Source organism: Sipha flava, unplaced genomic scaffold, assembly GCF_003268045.1.
Source record: "Sipha flava isolate LNK unplaced genomic scaffold, YSA_version1 173_pilon_pilon, whole genome shotgun sequence".
NCBI classification, from domain to species: domain Eukaryota; kingdom Metazoa; phylum Arthropoda; class Insecta; order Hemiptera; family Aphididae; genus Sipha; species Sipha flava.
The window spans coordinates 1,060,547-1,084,166 of NW_020271974.1; the positions used below are offsets into that span (position 1 = coordinate 1,060,547).

Below are 23,620 nucleotides of genomic sequence, written 5' to 3' on the forward strand. Positions count from 1 at the left end.
CATGTGTTCTATGATATTATATAATATATTATCGTTTTATCCGATACCTAATTTATAATTTACAAATGATACTGAAATGAAAACATTTATTCTTCTTCTCCTTTGCCTTTTTTCTAAATATTTGGGATCGGCCACCCTTGTCCTAAGACTCTACTGGTCTCGATTTTCTACATTTGCGCACATATCAACAGCTCCATATCACATCATTATCTATTGTATCCAACCATCTATTTTTTGATCTTCCTCTAAACATTAATTTTTATATACTAAACATTTATTACGAAATATATTTTTTTTTAAATTTAATGCTAACTAAACTTAACATTAAAAAAATAAATTATTAAATTATTTTATGATAATATTTAAAATGGTTAAATTTAAACTATTAAACTACTAAACCGTATAATGTAAAAATATGCATTAAAATTATCAAAATAACCTAAAAATGCTAAATAATAATTTCATATTTGAAATATTTGTCACATTAAATGGATTATATATTTGGAAATCAAACAAAAAAAAAATTCAATTGCATTGAAAACCGTGCGCTGATAATGTATATGGCATTGTTTAACGTAAATATTATTTTATTAAACTTTTACGGTGATTTGAGACAAAAAATACAATTAATTAGTGCAATACAAAACAGTAGTGTTTAATTTTTTTTGGAAGCTGATTATTTACATTTTACCATAGATTAATGTATAATGATTACATTGTTCTACCTCAATCATTTGTTAAAATAGTGCTGTTTTTATATTTTTAAGTTGCTACCTATAATAATTTTAAGTTGAGATCTCCATAGATATATTTATTTATTCATTTTGTATGTAACTATGGACACTCAGAAGGGTAATTTTTAAAAATTTATTTAAAAATATTTAAAAATAAATTGAATTTGATTGGAGCAATGGAAAGCATACAACTATACCCCTATTTTTTCTACATTTCTTTTACCACTCCACTTGTCCAAAACAATAAATAATTAACCAATTTATCGTTTGTCTTATAATAGTAATCTTATTTTATCTTGGGATTTTTTGTTTTTTTAGAAAATCTGTAAATAAAATGTATGCATTATGCACAATAAGTAGGTACATGCAAGGCAAAAAAATACAATAGAACATTATTCAATAGCCGTTAAAAAACTTGCAGGAGCTTAAAAATTTGAATATAAGACTATTATTGCTTGCAATTAGTAAACGAAAAATGTACACTATGTTAATGTTATTTCAATAATGATTGTGAAAATATAGAAAACGATACGTGGAAAAATTTGTTGGAAAAAACCACGGATAAATTTACATTTTAATAAGATATCTTTTTGGATAGATCCATCTGTTTTGCGTCAAAAAAAACCTAGCACTTTAAAATACAATAATAATAACAATATATTCGGCACAGTGGCGTATACAAGGAGGGTGTTTGGTGGGTATGACACCCCCTTGAGCCGTATCATATATTACATTATTATAGGAACATAAATCGATAATATAATATGAAATATAAAATAATGCACAATACTAATTACATATATACAGGTTAATATTCGAATTCGAATAGGCCTAGCGCAAATAATTCGAATATTCGAATATATGATTATTCGATCATTCGAATATCAGTATTCGATGTTAAAATACAATACGTGACGAAAATTATTCGTTTAAGTTTTCGCGCAACACAAAACGTTTAATAATAATAGATATCCTAGCATCGAATACTGATATTCGAATAGTCAAGTATTCGAATAATTTTACGGTGAAGCTATTCGAATTCCAATATTCGAATATACATTGCATCTCTATTACAGACATTATGTATACATATTAATTAATTAAAATAGAAGTTTTAGTTTGTACGTATTGCATATAATATTTAATATTTATAATTAACTTCGGAAAATCCTAGCTACACCATTGATTCGGCATAACAATAACATTTAAAAGTATAATAATAATAATAAAACGCGTTGGACGGTCATGATATCGTATACATACAGACGTTTCGATTATACAAAATAAGATTTAATAAAAAAAAAAAACATTATTACTTTCACGTACTCGTGTATATGTTTTTCGTTTTTTAACGACACGGTGCATAAAATTTGACGGTTTTATTACCGCGCACAAGCGTTATACGCGTTTACCGGCTCATCATAATTTATATTATGTTATTAAATTATGTGCTCCGAAGACGACTTCTGATCGCTGTTTAGGACGACGCTGCTACTGCAGTCAATGTTTTCGTCTGTGTTTTCGTTGAAGACACGTGTACCTCTGCGTATACATAAACGCATTTACAAAAATATGACGGTGGCGTGTAAAATGCATTACCTACATCCGTCCGGGGTGCGATCACGTAGTTTCGGCCGTATTAATATGCCAGCATACCCAACACCCGAGCTGAATAATAATAATAATAGATTAAGCGCGCACGCATGTATCAGGGACTGTTTACATAATAATACTATTCCGCCGTGTACCGAAAACAGTATCAAATCGCTTTCAGAGTACCATGTCGTTTTTTCCTAACATCGCCGAGGGTCCAACGTAAAGTGCGTCTAAGGCGAACCGACTTGGCGAACGTAAATTGTAATAGGATACGGACGCGATTTATAGCAATAATATTATTTCCTCGCGGGTCTTTATGAATTTTCAAAAAACGTTTAAAAAATAGAAAATGAATAGTAAATAAATATTTTTTATAATTACTATGTCGATTACCGGTGTTCTTCGTTGACTTTCCGATTGCATGGTTCATACCATTAATTATTATCAGAACAGTGAAGTTATTGCATTAGAATACATTGAAAATTGCACTTATCGTTATCAAAATTGTTTTAAAAGAATTTTAATACATTAAAATATAATTAATACGTCTAAATTAAAATTAGTCATCGATTTATGATGGTCGATAATATTATTGTGTAGAAAAATTTGTCTTTTGAATAACGTGAGTTATATGTAGAAATTACATTTTATTTTCAAATTAATATTTGACCAAAATATTTTTTAAGTTCATTTAGTACTAACTATACGAGTCTGTAAAAAAAAATTAGAATACATTAATTTCACCGCGTTAACTATATCGGACGGTATTAGGTCTAGCATGAATACGTATATTCCTAATATATAATTATGAAATATAAATAAAATATGATTAGATAATACGTTACAATAGTATTTAAAAAATAAATAATTTAGCTGAATAAAAATCTATCATAACTAATCAAATTAAAATCAGTGCTTTCGAATATTGAGTCTCAAAATAAAACCATGCAGTGAAAATAGTTCTAGTCGAACCCCAAGTTACACAATCGTATGTTTGAATCAAATATTATTAATAATATTGGCCTAATTATCAGAGAAATTGAGTGAGTAGAAAGTTTAAAAATGGGTTCCTTTTTTTCATTAAATTTTTGCAAGTTATCGGATTTCACAGTATTTATATAACATCTATATAATATTTTTACGTTATGATATGGTTAAATTTTTTTTTCTTAGTTATTTGAAACTTAAAACTATTTTGTTATTATGAACAATATATTCAAAGATAAAGTATTGATATTTGGAATAATATTACTAAAAAATTATTATTTGATGTTTTAAAGATATTTATAAATATTGACATTAATATAATTTTAGAAAATAAATTAACTTATTGCAATGACATTTACAACACTCAAAACTAAAAAATGATCTAATACAGATGATAATAAATTACATATTGTACACAATTTTTTTTTTTTTTTTTTTTAATGTCTTCGTGTTGTATTAATATACATGTATTTATTTTTTATGTACATGTAGGTAAACTTCAACTTACTAAGAATATTTTATGTTTGCAATCTCTAAATTTATTCTACCATGAAACCGTATGTTTTTGAATATCAAGTTTTAATATAAATTATTTATTTTTGTGAAAACTCCATTTTTCTGTTTTCTTACACATGCAACTATTGTATATAACATTATATAGGTATAACATTATCAACGTTTAGTCAATTAGAAGTCCAAACAACTAACAATTAGTTAACACGCCTAACTTTTTACATTATTATTTATTATTATTATAATCTTTGTTGTAAAATAGTATTTCTTTATTCTCGTTGTTTTTGTATAAACAAACTTTTCTTTAAAATATTTCAACATTACGAATTAGAATATCCAATATCTTTGCAAATATATTAATCTCTCGTCTGAATAATAGAAAATAAGTATGGTCCTATTTGTTAAAGTAAAAATATACATAAATGAATGAAATACATTTTTCATGACTTTTTTAAAAATTACTATTCTAAATGGAAATATATTTTACCGCCCATCTTTGTTTATTTTAAATTGCATACGTCTTAATATATAAAATACAATATATCAATCCACCGTTTTAATGCTACTCATTTGAATAAATATTGCCTCTCTATGTTTAAGTATGGTAATGTTTTGGAAAAAATAAATTTTTTTTCGGGATTCAGTAAAAGCTGTTCACTAATAAATTAAGTCGAGGTCCTTCATGTTACACTTATTGTGTGTTATTTAATTAATTCAATCATAGACTTACATGGCATGTGCAATTATTAAAATTGCGTTTAAACATTTATTTTTAATTGGAAATAACATAAATAAAATAAACTGAATTCTTATTACTTAAATAAAACATCAGTGCTCTAAGTGGCTGCTTTTGACTTTTCTACTCTAAAGTTCTCGAATTACAAAAAACTTTATTTTTAAAAAAAGACTATGTTCTGGGCGTAAAATTAGTAACACGAAAATATTTTTTTTAAATTACGATCGAAAAACATCTTTTATAATTAGTGATAATAATGGTAAGTTAAATATAATAACTATCATATTATAACTAATATAATAAATATAAATATCAGCTACCTAAATGATAACTATAAAAATGAGTCAGTCATGATAATTCAATACAATAACGTCACTTCATAATTATGTAAAACCAATAGTACATATAACTCGTTGATGGATAATATTAAAATGTCCAGAATAACTTGATTTAGTTAAAAAATATGTTAATTTGTTTAAACTAGAACCTGGATCACATAGGTACTAATTTCTGTGCTTTTTTCAATTTGTAATTAGTTATAACTTTTAAATATTTTGTTCAAAATTATTTATTTGGATTCAGTAGCTTATACAAATCTTTCACTTCAACCGTAATCAACTATAAAATAATAAAAATAATTTTAATTTTAACTAATCAAGGCGATTAATTTTTTAATTTAAAAAAAAAAAAAAAAAAGAATATGCGTACTGTAAAAACGATAAGATTGTCATCTGTAGTCAGTATTCCTATTAAGTTTAATATTGTTTTTACGTGTTAGTGTTATCACGAGGTTATCGAGTGCGAAAACTTAATTCATTCATTTCAATACATTCAATTTGAATGTCAATTTGACGTTAACGACGGAAGCGGCCGCTGCTCACGTATATTTGCACAATATTTACACAATCGTTTTACACAGTGGCGTATTTTCAATTTTTTCTGGGGGGGGTCCACAGTTTATACATAATTAATATAAACTATATATTATATTGTAATAGTTACGTTCTTATGCAGTTTTTGGAGGAAGTTGAACTAAATATATAATGTAATAACTGTATAGTCTTATGTAATATTATATATATGTACTTATATATTGTATTTAGCATTATATATTATAAAGTATTGTTATAAAATAAATTCCAGTTGTCTCGATTTTTGGCCAACTCCATCAACAGTAATTTCAACTTGCCTGTGAATGTTTAACATACCCAATTCTGCAAATATGTAAGAATTGTTGTTAATTTTTTATTTTTTGGAGAGTTTCTGGGGGGGGTCCAGTACCCCTGGACCCCCCCCCGTAAATACGCCACAGGTTTTACATATAAAATGTATTTACAAAGGGATTTTCCGAGAAGGGCAAATCGAATACTATCGAATCGTGGTGTAAATTCCACGCGTTTTTAGAAGGAGTACCGAACAAAGCGCAATGGATTCTTAAAATAATAATAAATAAGAAACTGTTAAGTCGGACGACCAAGGCTGCTCGCGCCTTTTCCGAACATTGTTATCGGTTACTGTCGAAGCGCGAAGATCCGACGAAAAAAAGTCACGATCGACTTGTATTGTTAATCGTTGATACCGATCTAACCGGACCTTTTGGCCCGTCAATATCCTCTCCGTGTCGATCGCAGTTCTGACGTGACATACGCGACGGTTCATCGAATATTTAGCGGTCGCTAACCGATCGACCCCGTCTGGGTGGACCGCTGCCGCGAAGAAGCGAACGGAACCGAGCACGAATCGTGTTAAAAATAAAAAAATAAAATAAAATATAATAAAAAAATAATAAATAAAATAAAACAAGTAAAATTATTATAAAATACGATTTTTTTTTTTTTTTTTAAACGTATTAATTTTATTTTTGAATATTTTAAAATGGAAATTTCGCGATAACCCGCACACTTAAAAGAGCGCACTAATCGAATTTATGTGCACCAACATTGCGTATCTTGATCTGTGGATAAGTGTATATTTTTTTTTTAATTTTTTTACTCTTTGTGGCTCAATTATGCCCGTCTGACTAATTTGTTTAAGACCCGCGAAGGAATTAAGGAATTAGGAATTAATCCGGCACTATTTACGTGTCGTTTCGCGAGCTAGACTTTACACCGCAGTATAAACGATTGTAGTTCTATTTCTCGGATTGGACCGGTCATTTAGACGCGTGCACTGTTTCGCAACCGGCAACCGCCTAGAACACATCTGTTTTAAGCTTATTGATTTTAAACTATACGCGACCCGCACACCTAGTGAATCGACGTTATTGGTTCATCGATAAAAAACAAACACGAAACACTAATAATCCTTGATCACCGTTACAAAACAAAAACGTATTAATTCGTTGTAGATTAAATAATTATATCCTAGTTTATTTTTTATTTTTTTTTTTTTTACGGCACGTTATGTACATGGATTATGATGTGCTATCGTAATATTATTTCGTATGTGAACATTTTTATATTATATCGTACTTTTAAGAACACATCTGATATAAAATATTTTATTCATATTTTATAGCAAAGAATAAAATGGCACATAAAATTTCAGATTAGTAAATATTGTTATTTTTTATTGCTCACACAACGTTTAATGAAGCCGGTACGCAAATATAAACATTTTGATACTTAAATCAGACACTTTATGTAACTCGATTCCGGCTTTGAAAGCGAAGGCAACCGTGCAGTGTACATTTTTCACGCGAACCGGTGACATTCATTTGGCTGCGAAAATGTTTTGCTGCGATGAAACTAGATATGCATTAAAACGTAATATTTACGTACAATAATTTATTCAAATTTTTTTGAAAGGAAAATAAAACATAATATATTTGATGTTATATCTAATTGTTTTCTTATTTTTTTTTTTTTTTTATATCGAAACAAATTAATACGATAAGGAGTATTCAATACTCTACATTCTTGGACTTTGGACGGAATATATTTTCGCCTATATGTCAAGATAATAATATTACATTCAATCACACAAAATAAGATGTAATGCAACCGGAATTCGTTTCAATTACGTAACTTGTAAAATGTGTATGTCTTATTTTCGTTTCGTGTCAAACGGCCATGGTTGAGCAGCAGCTATTCAATAAATTTGAAACCGTATTACTATAAATCAAAAATGTTCGTAATTCTCGAAAACGTTTTTCTCGGAAATGGAGCGTTGATCTACCACGAAACATTGCGTTTGAATTGGTTTTAGAATCGCAGAGTTCGAACGTTACAAATCTTCGAATATACATTTTCTCGTTCGTTAAAACGAAACAATTATGTACTCCGAGCCGGTTTGGTAACGAATCGAGACGATCGAAGTCGACGAACGATGGTCGAATCGTGTTGCTGTTCCTTTTTTAGTATCAATCTAAAATGTTTAAATCCATCCAACGGATGACGGATAGAAGGGAGGACCAAACACGACATCCATCTACTTCTCGGGTTACGTACGCCTGCGTTGCGAATATATTAATTCATTATCATTGATGAATGCCGATTATTAAATATACCGTGTTTGCGTAGGATTTTAAACGACCCGAGACACGAAGTGCGTACCGCAGTCTGTTTGGTTATATTAATCACGACGAAATGATTCACCTGTGATTCGAACGTTTAATATTATTCCAGAACATAATAATTACCATTACTACGGGGTACAGGATTTCTGTGAATCATTAACGTACGCAATCCACAAGCGCGCGAGCGAATCGTAAACAAAGAAAAATTAGTGCATCTTAGCGTCTGACAAACAAACGTTTTCACTCATCCCAACGACCACGAGTCACATAATATTTGTTCGATAAGTGTTTTATACATTTTCCCGTGTTCGATCACGTTTCCCAATATTTTTGCGTTTCAAATTAAATCTTCTTGTTCGGTATTCGTCAATTGCACCGAATTTGGGACACTACCTGTATAGTATACAACTATTGCGGCGGTATAAAAAAGGTATATTAAAAAGGTATACATCTATTGCGCCGGTTTAACAACTATACAGTACAAGTAATGGCTAAAAACAAAAATTAAAATTAAAATCAAACTTCTCATTTTACATACTGGGTATTAACACTGGTAGTATATTACATATATATATATATATATAGGATATATATATATATATATATCCTATAAATTTTGAAAAGTACATAGGTTTAATTTTAAAATTAGTTATTTCTATTTTAATATTTTTTTTTTTTTGTCATAAATTTAGAGTTTTGTCTATTTATGATTACTAAGAGAACACTTATTATGATTTTTCCGTTACATTATTTTTAAAATTTCATAAAAAACAAAAATATTTGTATGGGGTGAATAAAAATATTTCCCAAACGCTGAGTAAAATGCCTCACAAGCATTTGTTGTTTTTTCTTCTGATATGTTACACGATGACCAAAGGTTAGGGAGAAAAGTTGCATTTTCATCAATATATGTATCAATGAGGTAATCGCAAAATGTATTAACTCGAATATCGATCGGCGCAATAGATGTATACCTTTTTTCCAACTCATAATTTTTCTTTTTTTACCTGCGATTTTCGGCGCAATTGATATCAAGCCTTCTTGTTTATATATGCGAATATGCACGCGTGTGTGCAGTTGCCCGCAAAGTGATGACGTTCGATTGAAAAAATGATATTACACTACGCATCGCATATTGTATTATAACAGACATTATGGTAATAACGCTGCTTAAATTCCTTATCATTGATGCTTATGATATAGCAATGCCATATATTACAGTGAATACCGAGTGGTGTAGACGTTTGAAACCTGAGAACGAATCAATGAACTTGTAATGATGTGCGACCGAAATTTTTCCGCGTTATCTCGTCCGGTTTCCTAAAGCAATAAAACGTGCTATTTTTAACCCCTCCCTCGTTACATTTTTAATCGATGTACACGTAGTATATTATACAAATATGTTCGCGCGCGAGAACAATAAATCGATAGACCGATATTCCATCAACCTTATCGATAACTTTTCGATCGACCTCCGCTGCAGGCATCGCACTAAACATACGCTCATCTCGCACAATAATGTATAATATCTCGTCTACGAATGTATTATACTCATTCGACCGAATATCAACACGTAATTTCCGAAACAATGCTTTTCGGGATTCGGATTCAGTGCTATGTTATGTACTTTTTCATCGTCCTGAATTTTTCATCTTTTGCGTGTCATCGTTATTGCGAAAAACTATTGAAAACCATTAACGAACCGTATGATTTAAACAAACCCAACGACTGAATGCGAGTTAAAAACAGGAACCATTTATGGATTAAGAATAAAACACGAGAACTTTACTCTTGAAACTCCTTGAAAAAACGGTGTTTTCGTGTCATACGGTTTCGAATGGAATACGTCAACATGTACAGTGTATTCGAATGACAATTGTTGTATACAATTCAGGAGCACGTTTTATCAAACAAAACCATGAAAAAATAAAATGCATAACGTTTTTCCCGTGTTTGTACGCACATGTGTATTACGTGTATTGCAATGAATCGCGTTTATGGGATGAAAAAAAATTATGTCTTACACCGTGGCGGGTACCTAGTCTCATCTTGTCCCTATAAATTTTTGTACGTGAATTATAAACCTTGCAGCTATTTGTCATGGTTCCAATCGACGACATCTAAAATGGTCGTTTAAGATGCGGTAACTTTTCTGTTGAGCATCTTATCGATCGGAATCGTCTGCGCTGACATTGTATAATTTATGAAATTTTTCAATGTTGTGTTTTTATTTTCACAGGTGTCAACATTCTAGAAGCTACAGAAATCACCGATCAAACCATAGGCGTTAGCATCACACGCGGTCGATGTGTCGACGACAAGGCGTACAAACTCAACGAACGAGCCATTTTAACCGTGAACACGTCACAGATTTTTCCAACACTCGAACATTTCCCTTCGGATTTCTCAATTATGACCATAATCAGAATCGACCCAGGTTTGAAAACGATACATAACATAATAGCTTACTACACAACTTCAAAAGCGATCAAAGAGTTGGTTGTTTTCACGTAGCCGTGCTATACGAATTATAATCTTATATCGAGATACGTTTATACTTAGTAACGTTTAAAGCCATAGCAATGTGCTCATCGACGTTTGACTTATAAAATATTAATTGATTTCATATTGTCTATGGGATTACATGTACTGATTTCATCGATTTCACCGGAAAATAATATATAAGTTAATAAATAACACAAATTATTTCATATACTTATGCTTATCAAATAGTGAAATAATAATAAATAATGATACATAAAATAAATACTACTGAAATATTTTACGAGAATATTAAACTCATTACAATCTTAAATAATAAATTGCGTTAAACTAAAATAATTTGAATTATATACTTCAAAACTAACTATAATAACGAATTAAATGTATATAACATTTTGGATTCGTCTTAATATTTTTTCATTGTTGATTTTATTATATGTTGATTCGCCTGACATACTAAAATCGAGCTTTGTAATATTTATTTCTAGCAGAATTATGTATACAAATATATATATATATATCAAAACTCTAAGTTGAAATAAATTAAAACCAATATTACAAGTGGGTTCTGATAAAACCAAGCTAAAGTATTTTTAATAAAGATTCTGTAAAAGTATATTATTTTTAGAACAGTCCTTGATGACAGATAGTTAATGAAACAATGTTATGTTTTAAAAAAGTTTAAAAAAAAACCAGTGATAAAACTGAAATACATGCTTTGTTGAACAACCAGGTTCTGAGTCAGTATCGAAATTCCTCATGATTACTGTTGTCAAGTTGAATATAAAAACATGTCAACTGTATAAAAATAAATAGAAAACGCATTGATTCACTAAATTCGAAAGATTTACAATGTATAAACGGTTTGTTGTATTCTTTTTTGATAGGGATTGAAAATCAGCCTTCCTCACAACCATATGCATATCATTTTACGTTATTCCAATTTGATTCGTTATGATGAGTCAGACGATTAGCATATAGTAAATTTCGTAACCGTAGTGTGATTTATATAGAAACGATTGTATAAAATATTTTCATACAATTATTTTCTGTTTATAAGTAATAAAATAAAATATTGTTTCTGGTGCTTTTTCACGCACGAAAACGTCAAGACGAGCGAGAACGTGGCACGTTTTGGGCACCTGATGTTGTCAGCATAGCACCATGGCTAACAGGTTGCAATGATAAATTAACACTGTTGTATTTAATTATAACAGTTTTCCCGCGCGAAAACGGTTTTTCATTTCCAGATGACAATTCTGTCACTGCAGTAGCATTCCTTAACTAGCAATGCGTTATTAGCTGAACAAGTTATACTCGGAATATCAATCGTTTCGATAACAATCTCGAGCAGAAAAAAAGACAAATATTATAATAATTAATATAACGCAAATATCGAGATTTTCTAGACTAAAAAATTGCTTTAGAATTCCACGATATGGTACCTTTTGTTGACGGTCTATATTTATTAATAATCAAATAATATATTTTAGCTTTTGAAATAAAATATAATATCTACATTTTGTTAATGTTAGTAATATTAACAAGACTATAAGTAAATTAAGCTTTTAAAAATAATTTCAAGAACAATTAGACTATTAACTTTTTATTAATAAATTATGATTAACCTTAAACCTTAAAGGCTTTTAAAATTAAAAAAAAAACTATGAATTTGAAATATTCATGCGGTCGTAGAATTGATTTTTATGTGCTCTAGATCAAACATCCCAACATGATAATAATATATTCTTATTTAAATTGTTGCATAGTTTGTTGCGTAATTGTTATGATTAATCGTATGACTTCATAAAAATATGAAGGACAAAATATTTAGAGACTTTTCAAATACATTTTGAATATATTACGTTATAGTTTGTGATATTTAAACAGGTTCAAATGTGAACACAGTTTTCCAAGTGTACAGCGAATCTGGAAATGAACAGTTAGGTTTGACAGTCGCAAACGAAATCGTACTGTCTTATAATGACGTAGAAGTCCAAGAGGAACACAAGAGCAATATAAAATTCAATACTAACATCAATGATGGTCGGTGAGTGAATTTTCACCTAAATTGTAATTAATATATTGTTTTTTTCATATTATAACACAGTGTAATAACTCAATTTTAGTTGAATAATTTTTGTGCTTAACTGTGTATTATTGTATTTCAACTATATTATTATGAATATTTAAAATAGAAGACAATGGATATGATCAAATTTAACATTGCATCTTAAAGCCAAACCTTTATTATTTCATAAATTATATAAAAAGTGATATCTAGGGTTTTCACATATTTCAAGAAAATCTAAAAAATTATAAAATTCTACGATTAACTGAAATAATTTTCATTAAGTCTTGTGACAATATTTCGAAAATATGAAGTAATATGTAAATATTTCATGATCAACAGCTCTATAACATTTATCATTAATAATTTTTGTAAATATTATAATTAACATTATAAATAGTTGTTCTAGAATTATTAACACTTAATTATTATTTGCACAAATTTCTTTGAATTTTGTAAATATTGACAAAAGTATATATGTTTATTCACTATTTACTTAGGTATAAATTAATAAAACATAAATTTACGGAAACAAAGTTTTAATATCGACCAAGCTTTATATTTTAATTTTTGAATAATTTCAGAGTATTTAAAATAAAAATTACACTGAGTATCTTATAGACATTTCCTAGAAAAGAAAACTTATACACATTAATGTGTATTGCAAAAAAGTTAACAATTGATTTATTGATATTATACTTTTCTCTATCGGCAGTAAAACTTTCAATTGAATCTTAACCACCGACAACATGACGATATAACAATTATTTTAGTTTTTTTTTACCAAAAATACACTAAAAATGACATAACATTATGTGTCAGTTACCAAGAATTTGCTAACTCAGGGCACATATTCTGATGCGTATATATATACATATGATCATACGTAATTAGGAAAAGATCATTTATAACGGAGGTAGGAAATACGCATTTCGACGATTAGGATAAGTAGGTAAGATTAAATTAAAAGTTCACGATCGTTGGTTAGACCGATTAAAATAAGCGAGTATGAGCGAGCCGTGAAAATATATAAACAGAACATAGCTAAAAAGGTACACGAGAAATATCTAACCATACCATCGCAAACTTATTCGAATTATCTACCTACAGTAATGCACAAAACGTTGACAATGCGAAACATTAGCGTGATGGAACCAGTGTTTTACACTACCACTTTAAAAATTAGCAAATGTTTGGGAATGCTCTGCGTTAATGTTTCGATAATAATATAACAAGTCATGAATATACAGAAAGTATATAGGTACAGTATAAGAAATCTTAGCTTATAAATCTAACACTAAAAACGATATAACTTTTGAAACAATCATTTGAAAGAGCTCTCGTAGAAATGTGGAGAAATTTAATGATTTGTTAAAGTCGTTTGATGGAATACCGATATAATATGTGTAATAATATTGTATTATAGATTTAATAACTAATTTGGTGAAACGTCCTAAATAAAAAAAAAAAAAAAAAAAACTGTGAAAGAATAATATTAATATTATTCGGAATAAAAATATACTTTATTCTTATAATAATCAATAAACATTATTATAGTATCAATATATATATATATGTAACTGAACAGCAAACCTAAAAAACTATATGTGTCATTAATAAATATTATAAAATGAATATGTCAAGTAAACAAATTCTACAATACTCATTGGTTTTTTTTCTTCAAACCTTTTCAATCTGTACACCAATATGAATGCAAAAGACTGATCGCACATTATAGTTTTATACTTATTGATGAACGATGTTTGTTTTGTTTTCATCAACGTACTAATATTAGTGGCTATAATGGTGTACAGGTTATGAGATTAATCGAAAATATCATCCAACGTAACACAATAAAAGCTGAGAAATTTAATAATTCTTGATAAATTTCAGGTAGAAAAGAGGATAGATTCGCTCAGAGAGGAAAGAAGGTTTAGGTTTGAGGATCTCCAAAATCTTTTTATTATTATGTACCATGCAATATACCTCGTAATGTACTTCATATGTTATATTGTTTTATGTATTTATTTCGGAAAAATGTATTTTATATTATAACATCATAAAAAATATGGTCAATGACAGATGATGAGCTATTGAATGAATAAAAAAAATCATCCGTTTGATAATGCACAGTGAATAAGATGAGGCGATGGTTGCTTAATTTTTTTTCTTCGGTAACTCTAAGTTGATGAAAGTCTGAATTATTTAATCAGCTCACTCTTTAGAAAATTATTCAAAAAGCGTTGTATTGTCTAGTTAAAAAAAAGTTTTTATTTTGATGATATAACTCAATTTATGTACAAGAGGGATCTTATATTTTTTTTCTTATTTACAAATAATATTAATACAATTTGCACGTCTCAGTATAATTTAGATACACATGGATATTTAACATAACTATCATATTATAATTTATATAATAGAACTATTTGTATACATGTACAGTATTTAATGATTTTAATTTTATCTATTCAATTCGTGTTTAACCATATTATTTGATTCTTGTTTGATCGAATTAAGCAAATACTAATAAATCATACTAAAATTGTTATTAAAAAAACCAAACACATAAAATTTAATGTTCATGATCTATAAACAAAACGTTAAATTAAGATTTTATAGTAAAAATTTGAACAAATATATTTTCAATTTTGAATTCCTATCATATGTATTTGTATATTATACCACTTTTATATCCAACCTGCGTACTATGCAACGTCAAAATTATGAGTTTTATGAATCAAACTACAATTTTTTACATTAAAAACAAATAACTAGAGAACGACAAGTACAGAAAAACTGATTTATAACCCAACCAGTTACTGATATTATATTATTATTTATAATAGCATATATCCAGTGGATTAGAATAAAATGTAATTAAATACTTTTTAAGAAAAAAAATAATAATAATAAACCAAAAATTAAATTAATCACAGTTAAGATTCATAAATTTTCGAAATTAATGTAATGGTTTATGTTGAATAAGGGTTTTGAACGCTGAGTTCCCTCAATATTTCTGTTTACACCCACGAGTATACTATAACGTTTAATATATTACAATGTTATCAAATCGTTTTATTTTTAATTTAAGGTGGCATAAACTATTGTTCAGCATCAAAGGCAACTCCGTTACAATGATTGTTGACTGCAACGAACAAGAAACACAAGAGCTCAACAGAAACACGCCAATCAGCGAATCAGGATTTGTAATGATTGGCCAGCAACTAGACGAAACGTTTTATGTGGTAATTTTGCATTTACCTGAAACCAGTGTTATTACTAGTGTGGACGCTTTCGTTTTTCGAAAACATTTAACATCCACGTTATTGTTGCTATTATTTGTTGCTTTTACTTTGTCGATTAATAACTGCCGGAGGAAGCAGAATATTTTAACAATGTAACGGTTCAAAAAAATCTTCAATTATGCGTTCATAATACATTTTCAATTATTATACTATTATATAGTTCATGATCCACGATGTTAAACGACTTTTGTTTTAATAACCAAACTGCTTTTCAACGTTAAATTTTAAATCGTAAATCATGAAATCACTTATATATTATCCTTGGGTGGTAGATTTAAATTAAGATTCAAAAATAGCTATAACTTTATTTAATTATTAAAAATGATTCAAAGATTCAAAAATAGCTATAACATTATTTAATTAAAAATTATTAAAAAAAAAAAAAAAAAAATGGGAAAATATATAAACGAACATAGTGTTTACGATAGAAAATTTAATTATTATTGCGCTAAAATATTACTGTATGGATAACAAATTAAACGTAAAAATTATGTCTTACTTAAATTATCACGTGAATCTCATTAGTCTTCAATAAAAAAACCCATGAGATCAAGTACAAGGTTATGATGGCAAAACAGGGTTCGGTAAAAAAACATTAGTTTTGATGATTTCAACATGATATGTTTCTAGACAATCTGATAAAACAAACAAAAAAACCTGTTATCCATTTTTAACTATTTATAACCGTTTTTATAATAAAATTCATAAAAAAGAAATTTGTTGGAAAATTAATTTTTCATTAAGTTTTAAATAATTGTCAAATGATAATTGATTACAGCATTCTTAGATTATTCTCAACTAAACAGTATAGAGTTCCGACAATTTCGAATATTCTTTATAGTTTGTACGAGATAAAATAAGTAAACTTCAATATTAAATTTTAATTGTACAAAGATGAAACTTGTTTACAATATTGTAATTTATTGAGAAATTTGTAACTCAATAATGGAATTGATTAACAATTATGTTTTGATTAATGTTGGATTATAAATGTTCAATAAATAAATAAATATTAAAAATAATTCTCCGTTATGTATAAATATCTTGAAAAAAAAAATCTTAACTTAACTCCTTACTCATTATATATGTATTATTGGTTTTCTGTAAGGTAGTTGCGTGTTCACTCAGTTGTCAACCTATCGATTGATTACTAGCTACAGAACGGTAACTTTTAATGGAATATTCTCAATAAATCGTATGCGTAATATGCCATTTTAAAAATTACCAAGATGATTCTTTTATTTTTCGTTTGACAATATTAATTTGCCTTTAGTCAAAAGTAGAATGCATAAAAATTGTTTTGATTTTGCCCTGTCAAATTTGGGTCTAGATTATTTTATGCTCTTATGTATACATATTTCCAACCACGAGTCGTCCAGTCAGATACTTTTGATACGCTTGACCTAACCTAAGGTTACTCTTTATTGAAACGTAAAATTATCTCGTAAATAACTTGATAACTTTGGAAAAATTCCCGATAACTGTTTTGATCGGGGAAAGATTGTATGATCCGAAAACGTTGAGATTCTCAAACAGGCAATAGAAAGACGAAAAACGATGAATAAACGGAAAGTTTCACGTTATTGCAGGGCGAAATTCAAGATCTAAAGTTCTACTCGACGCCTGATGCTGCTTACGAAATGTGCACCGGCCGGACGGAAAACTGTATCGAGACGGAGTATAATGGTAAAAACGATACGTCGACGAGCGCTATGGGTGCAACCGCCCCGACGAACGGATACGAAATCGAAGAGCCCACGCCGGACGCAGACCCGTTGGATATCTCTACTAGGACCGTGGTATGTATAACGTTTATTCGTAATATTACAACAGAACACCGACCGTGACAAAGCCATACCTTTGATCAGTGTTCGCATTGGAATATTAAAAAGGATTTAACTTAGAAAATGAGAAGTGTGTTTGATACTCATATTTAATTTTTTTTTTGTTAATATTTTGTAGACGTATTTATTCATATGTTTTTCTCGCTTTAAAAACACAGACAATAATTTCAAAATCTGGCATACTTTAACCAATAACAGTAGCTGATAATATGGTTACGGTTTTGTATAAATGTAGGGAAAAAATGATTTTTAAACATTATGAATGGTGCTATGATGAGTAGAGTTACATGTGTGGTCTCTTTTGTGTGATTTAGTATTCACTTGTATTGCTTTGAAACTACAACTAATATATTTATAACAATATGTAATAAATAATATGCAATAATTTATACTCTGCTTATATTTGATTTTCAGACGTACAGCTCTGCCAGGGAATCAATGGACACGAATATTAGTCAGCCTGCCTTTGGAGTCCTAACCACTTGTACACCAGGGATCCGTGGATACCCCGGTCCACCAGGAGAACAAGGGGTAAACGAATTCCTTATAATTCCATTTTTTTTTTTCGTTTTTTTTCTTATCTATTGTAGTTCTACAACACAATCTATCGATTTATACGACGAAGGGTTGAAAATAAACGGCGTCGTTCACAAAAAAGTGAAAAACCTAGAAAATTTTTTGAACAAAAATGATCACAGAGAATTATGATCTGCTAGAAAAACATTCTACAATGGTTCATAAGATCGCACGAGAATAATATAGTTTCTCGATTAGACAGAGTAAACGAGCGTGGCATACGTGAAAAATCTGTCTTTCGCTCCGATCGATCGTCGTTTCACCTTTCAATCGCGTTGGCAAATTAAACCACTGTACACACTCGCTATTAATGCACTGTTTACTTTTTGTTCATATAAAAATACCAAAGAAAGTTCACTTGGAATTTGTCTCATCACAATGAAACGTTTATAATTTGACAGTTTAACCGGTCCATCTTTCCCAATATAAGTATTCTGATTTTCGTTTTCCCGTCATGTTGCGTGCGAAAGATCATCATAATTTCGTTTGATACTATGATTTTTATTTATTTATTTATTATTATTATTGCTATTATTATTGTTATTACTACTGTTATTATATTGTCTACAGCCTCAAGGTCCAAAAGGGGATGCGGGCCGCGATGGCATTGACGGACTTACCGGGATACAAGGACCTCCGGGACACGTGTTTCTAATACCAGTTCGTATCGTTATTTCGTTTTAATCGCTGCGGAATACAACGCAAACACGCATAAAAATAATACCGTTTTCATTACAGCTAAATCAAAACCAAGGGGATAAAGGTCCGGATAGCCAAGCGGAAATGTTCAGACAAATGTTGGCACAGCATATGGTCCGTATACTATAATATTTATATAACAAAAGTATCTACGCGCACCTTGCCGCGTTGCATATTTGGTTTTAAGTATAGAAACGGTTGGTACACCGCGCACGTTTTACTTTTTATTACTTTCAGATGTCGATGAGAGGAAGCGATGGACCAATGGGCATGACCGGAGTTGTCGGGCCAGAAGGTTTGTCTTATATATAAAACATTGTTTTTTTTAAGGATTTTAACGGATGCATACGCACGTCGAGAGATTAATTTTTAAATAATTTAAGGTCCACCCGGTGTCGAGGGACCGAAAGGCGAGTCCGGCGAACAGGGCGAGGTGGTAAGTATTATAAGTATAATAAATATTGGCAAACTTTTAAAAAGACATTTCTGGCGTAGTTCTAATAAATATTACGTCACATCATTTTATCGTGTGTTCTAGGGGCCAAGAGGACTTAGAGGGATGTCCGGTCCACCGGGTAAGTACACTTTGGATATTGTTTTTAATATTTTTTTTTAGTACGTTTTTTGATATTAACTATACGGTTTGAGTACTCCGTCTTAACAGTAGATTGATAAATTAATAATACCGCGACAGCGCAAAACGATGTTATGATACTTGTACGGATATAAGCCACGGAAACTATTAATTCATTAACGATCATTTCGTAAGACATTTAAAATCTTCACTTCGATCTTGTTTAATTGGTAATACTGTACTATAATTATACTGTCAGTATTTCAAAAGCCATTTATCCATATAAAAGCCCGTCTACGAGGACGAATTCACGCTTCAGATGCATTTTTTGTTTTCGTTTTTCAAATGTATTCATGTAATCAAACATAATGATATTTTCAAGAAGGTACCTAAGATATAATGCAGAACATTGTACGCGGTGCTTTGCAAAATTATACGATTAAATGCTTAATTACATTGTTCGTTTTTGTCGGACGGTTTTAATTTAAATCTTTTTAAATCAACAATACAGCATACCTTTTTACACTTTAATAAAAATATGACATAATTATACATTACAATTACACTTATTACGACTGTGCAGGTCGTGACGGACACAGAGGTAGACCGGGCAGAGACGGTGAACGAGGGGTAACCGGTCCACCTGGAGTTAAAGGAGAGCCAGGATTAACAGGAATAATGGGTAATATAATTTTACGAATATTATAATATCTTGACAATAAACAATTATTTTTCGTCAAAAATACATTTCACACTTGAAACCTGTTACGGCAATAGTTGTACAAACACAAATATTTGTCGAAATCTCAACGTAAACAATTCAGTAGCCTTTTCTAAAGTTACTGTATTTTAGGGAACTGAAAATTTTAGTTTACGCGCCACTAAACATAGATATATGATTAATATTAGATTATGTGAATACATACAGGGCTGCTTAATTCATATTCAAGACATTCATTATTTTTAATTTTTCGCTTTGGTAAATCTAAAAAAATGTTGAAAGTTTTCGTTTTCACATGCAACAGTTTTTAAATAATAATTTCTTTAGAACATTACGAAAGTATAGAGTTTCAGTATAGAGCATTATCATGATATAATTTTTGCGTATTGTTAAATTACACTACATTTTTTTATTTTAGACTTTAATTGACTATAATTCATTTAATCGCATATTTAGTTATTAGTTATAATACAAATAAGACACATATTATCTTGTATCTTAGTAATCGAGTTTTTCAAATGTGTTATAATAAATCAGACAACTTGGCAATATTTTAATCTGCCTTTTTTATTCGTGAATTTCATAGTTTATTTTAGTTTTTAGAATAGATTTAAAAATATTCAGTTACCACAGAACTTGTGGAAACGCAACTTGTATATATATATAGACCAGTCAAATAAAAACGTGACTGATTTACATACGCTTGATTTTTATGTTTTCATATTTAAATAACGAAGTGTAATTTTTTTTTCTAGGATTACCCGGAGAAAAAGGGGATCGTGGACTTCCAGGTTAGAGCAATTTATTATTGTAGTAACTACTTAACCATAGGACTATGCGTCATTTAAATATATAGGCGAATCACATAAGTGATTAATCAACAATTTTATTTATGACTCTAAAACAGGGGTGGCCAACCTAAATGATTTTGCGGGTCATATATAAAATTATATTAGTATTTTTCTCCAATACAAAAAAATTTCGAGTAAACTTTTTAAATAGGATTAATTATTATTATAAAATAATTTTTAGTGTATTAATTAATGTAATTAATTTAATAATTAACTTAATTTAATTCACTGTTATTATTACTACTTATATCACATGGTTCAGGGACAATACTTGAGAACAAAGATTTTGTTGATGAATCAAACAGTTTTTGCGATTACGTTGTTAATAATACGGATTCCGCGTTATACGGGCATTCCAGAATATTTTATTGGGGGAAAATACATTTTTTTTTTTTTGTAAATGTTTGATAAATCTCTCAGGCTGCGGGTTAGCCATCCCTGCTCTATAACATCGTACATGTATTACGATTTGAAACATCTATACATCGACAGTAGTTCAATAAATATACATTAGATTTTTGTTAAAATAACTTACCTATATCCATGATGAATCGTTACATTTATGAATGATTTCGAATTTTAAATATTTATTGTGGAAATTACTTCAGTGAAACGTTTGTCATTGTAACATAAATACAAGTGTATTATACGTGCAATATGACGTTGTATACATGAGCACTAATTTATCTTGAAATAGTCCTATTTACATGTATAATTTTAATTTTTAGTATTCATAACATATCTTGTTTATACGCATACACATGTTGTAATTGATAAAAATATAATTTCATGTAAACTTTGATACGATACGGTAATTATAATTTATTCTTATGCTTTCAAAACATATTCTATTGTAAACTAATTCACACGTATCATATTATTAAGGTCAAACCGGTGCTACAGGACCCCGTGGTAATGATGGACCCCAAGGAGAAGAGGGCCCACAAGGATTAGCTGGTTTACCCGGAGAAATGGTAACGTACTCACCTCAACGATAGTAAAATTAATGTTGAAAATACAACTAGTACAATCGACTAACATAGTATTACCATAGCCGTGAATAATTACTATAACATGATGTTTCATCATATGAGATATAATTTATTTAATTTCGGTAAAATTGTTGTACATATAACAAAGCTAACTGAATATTGGATCTGTCATAGTACGATTACGTTATCGATCATAACGTTATGATAATTTACTCTTACGCAAATATATTGAACTGATATATTTTTTCTATAGAAAATGTTTGTTTCCTACTTTTAATATTAAATGTTGATTCACATGAATATTTTTTATTTGTTTTATTTTTACAAGAAATCAGTTAACGTTATACTGAAGATTATTTGTTTATTCACGTTTGACAAAAAGTTCTGTAACTTTTTGCTGTACCATTTATAACTACACATATAATAAAATTTGATTTTTACCTACATAACCACACAATAACTTGTACATCATTTGTGTAAGTTGATTGTGTTCAGCTGATATATCAGTACTGTTTAGCATTTTCTCTGTGTTTGTTGTAATATAGCTGGAACATAGTTTGGTTATTTTAGCAAGCTTCTATGGACACATAGGAAATCATTTGAAATGCAGATCTCATTTTTAACGAAATCTATGTTGTTTAGAGCTTTACTAAAAATGTATGTCTTACGTTTTGTTAGATATTTAATTTAATATTTTTTCCAGAATACAAATTAATTATTATTATATGTTCAGTTTCATTGAGCATTTGCGATACACACCGTTGTGATTGATTGTTCATTATATTATTGTATAATACAAGTATAATTTTCTATTTTTTTTCAACGTCCACTTCCCAAAAATAATAATTCATTATAAAATTTCAAGACTTCTTGTAACAATGTTTCGTGTGTGGATTCTTTGATTTTTCTTTTAATCGTCGTCCGTATTTATTTTTAGAATAAATTTTAAATATATTATGTTATGTACTGTCTAATTCTGTTATCAGTTCGAGTACAACATTTTTATACATAAACTGATTATATGATTGTGAAATTTAACCTTAGGGGCCCAGAGGATTTTCCGGTCTACGTGGATTCCCTGGTTTACCTGGTCCGCCAGGAGTTCCAGGATCAGAAGGACCAGCAGGTATAGTTATTTTGATTAGAATAATAACTTGAATATTTTAAAAATCTTTTATAATTTAATCATTATTATTTTGCAATATGAAAACAAATTATATTATATACTTTAAAAATTATATACAACATAAATTGAATAGATTTGTAGACAATAGTTTAAAATATAATTATAACAGACTTAAAAGTCCATAAAAACAATACATGTTTAAATGCCTTAATTAAAAGTAAAAAACAAGAAGTTTAATTATTATTTCAACACAATGTTGTTCTTAAATATAAC

General features: G+C 29.1%; 1 protein-coding gene across 1 annotated transcript in view; it reads left to right on the forward strand.

Moving 5' to 3' along the window:
* The window catches only part of LOC112680080 (collagen alpha-1(V) chain-like), a 91,589-nt gene that overhangs the window by 14,540 nt on the left and 53,429 nt on the right, over positions 1–23,620 (forward strand). The window contains exons 2-15 of the mRNA XM_025550074.1: positions 10,323–10,520; positions 12,476–12,635; positions 15,751–15,904; positions 17,554–17,763; positions 18,223–18,339; positions 18,955–19,044; positions 19,123–19,197; positions 19,321–19,378; positions 19,467–19,519; positions 19,622–19,658; positions 20,241–20,339; positions 21,134–21,169; positions 22,115–22,203; positions 23,266–23,347. Of these exons, the coding sequence (XP_025405859.1) occupies positions 10,323–10,520; positions 12,476–12,635; positions 15,751–15,904; positions 17,554–17,763; positions 18,223–18,339; positions 18,955–19,044; positions 19,123–19,197; positions 19,321–19,378; positions 19,467–19,519; positions 19,622–19,658; positions 20,241–20,339; positions 21,134–21,169; positions 22,115–22,203; positions 23,266–23,347 (1,458 nt within the window). The remainder of the gene's footprint in view (positions 1–10,322; positions 10,521–12,475; positions 12,636–15,750; positions 15,905–17,553; positions 17,764–18,222; positions 18,340–18,954; positions 19,045–19,122; positions 19,198–19,320; positions 19,379–19,466; positions 19,520–19,621; positions 19,659–20,240; positions 20,340–21,133; positions 21,170–22,114; positions 22,204–23,265; positions 23,348–23,620) is intronic.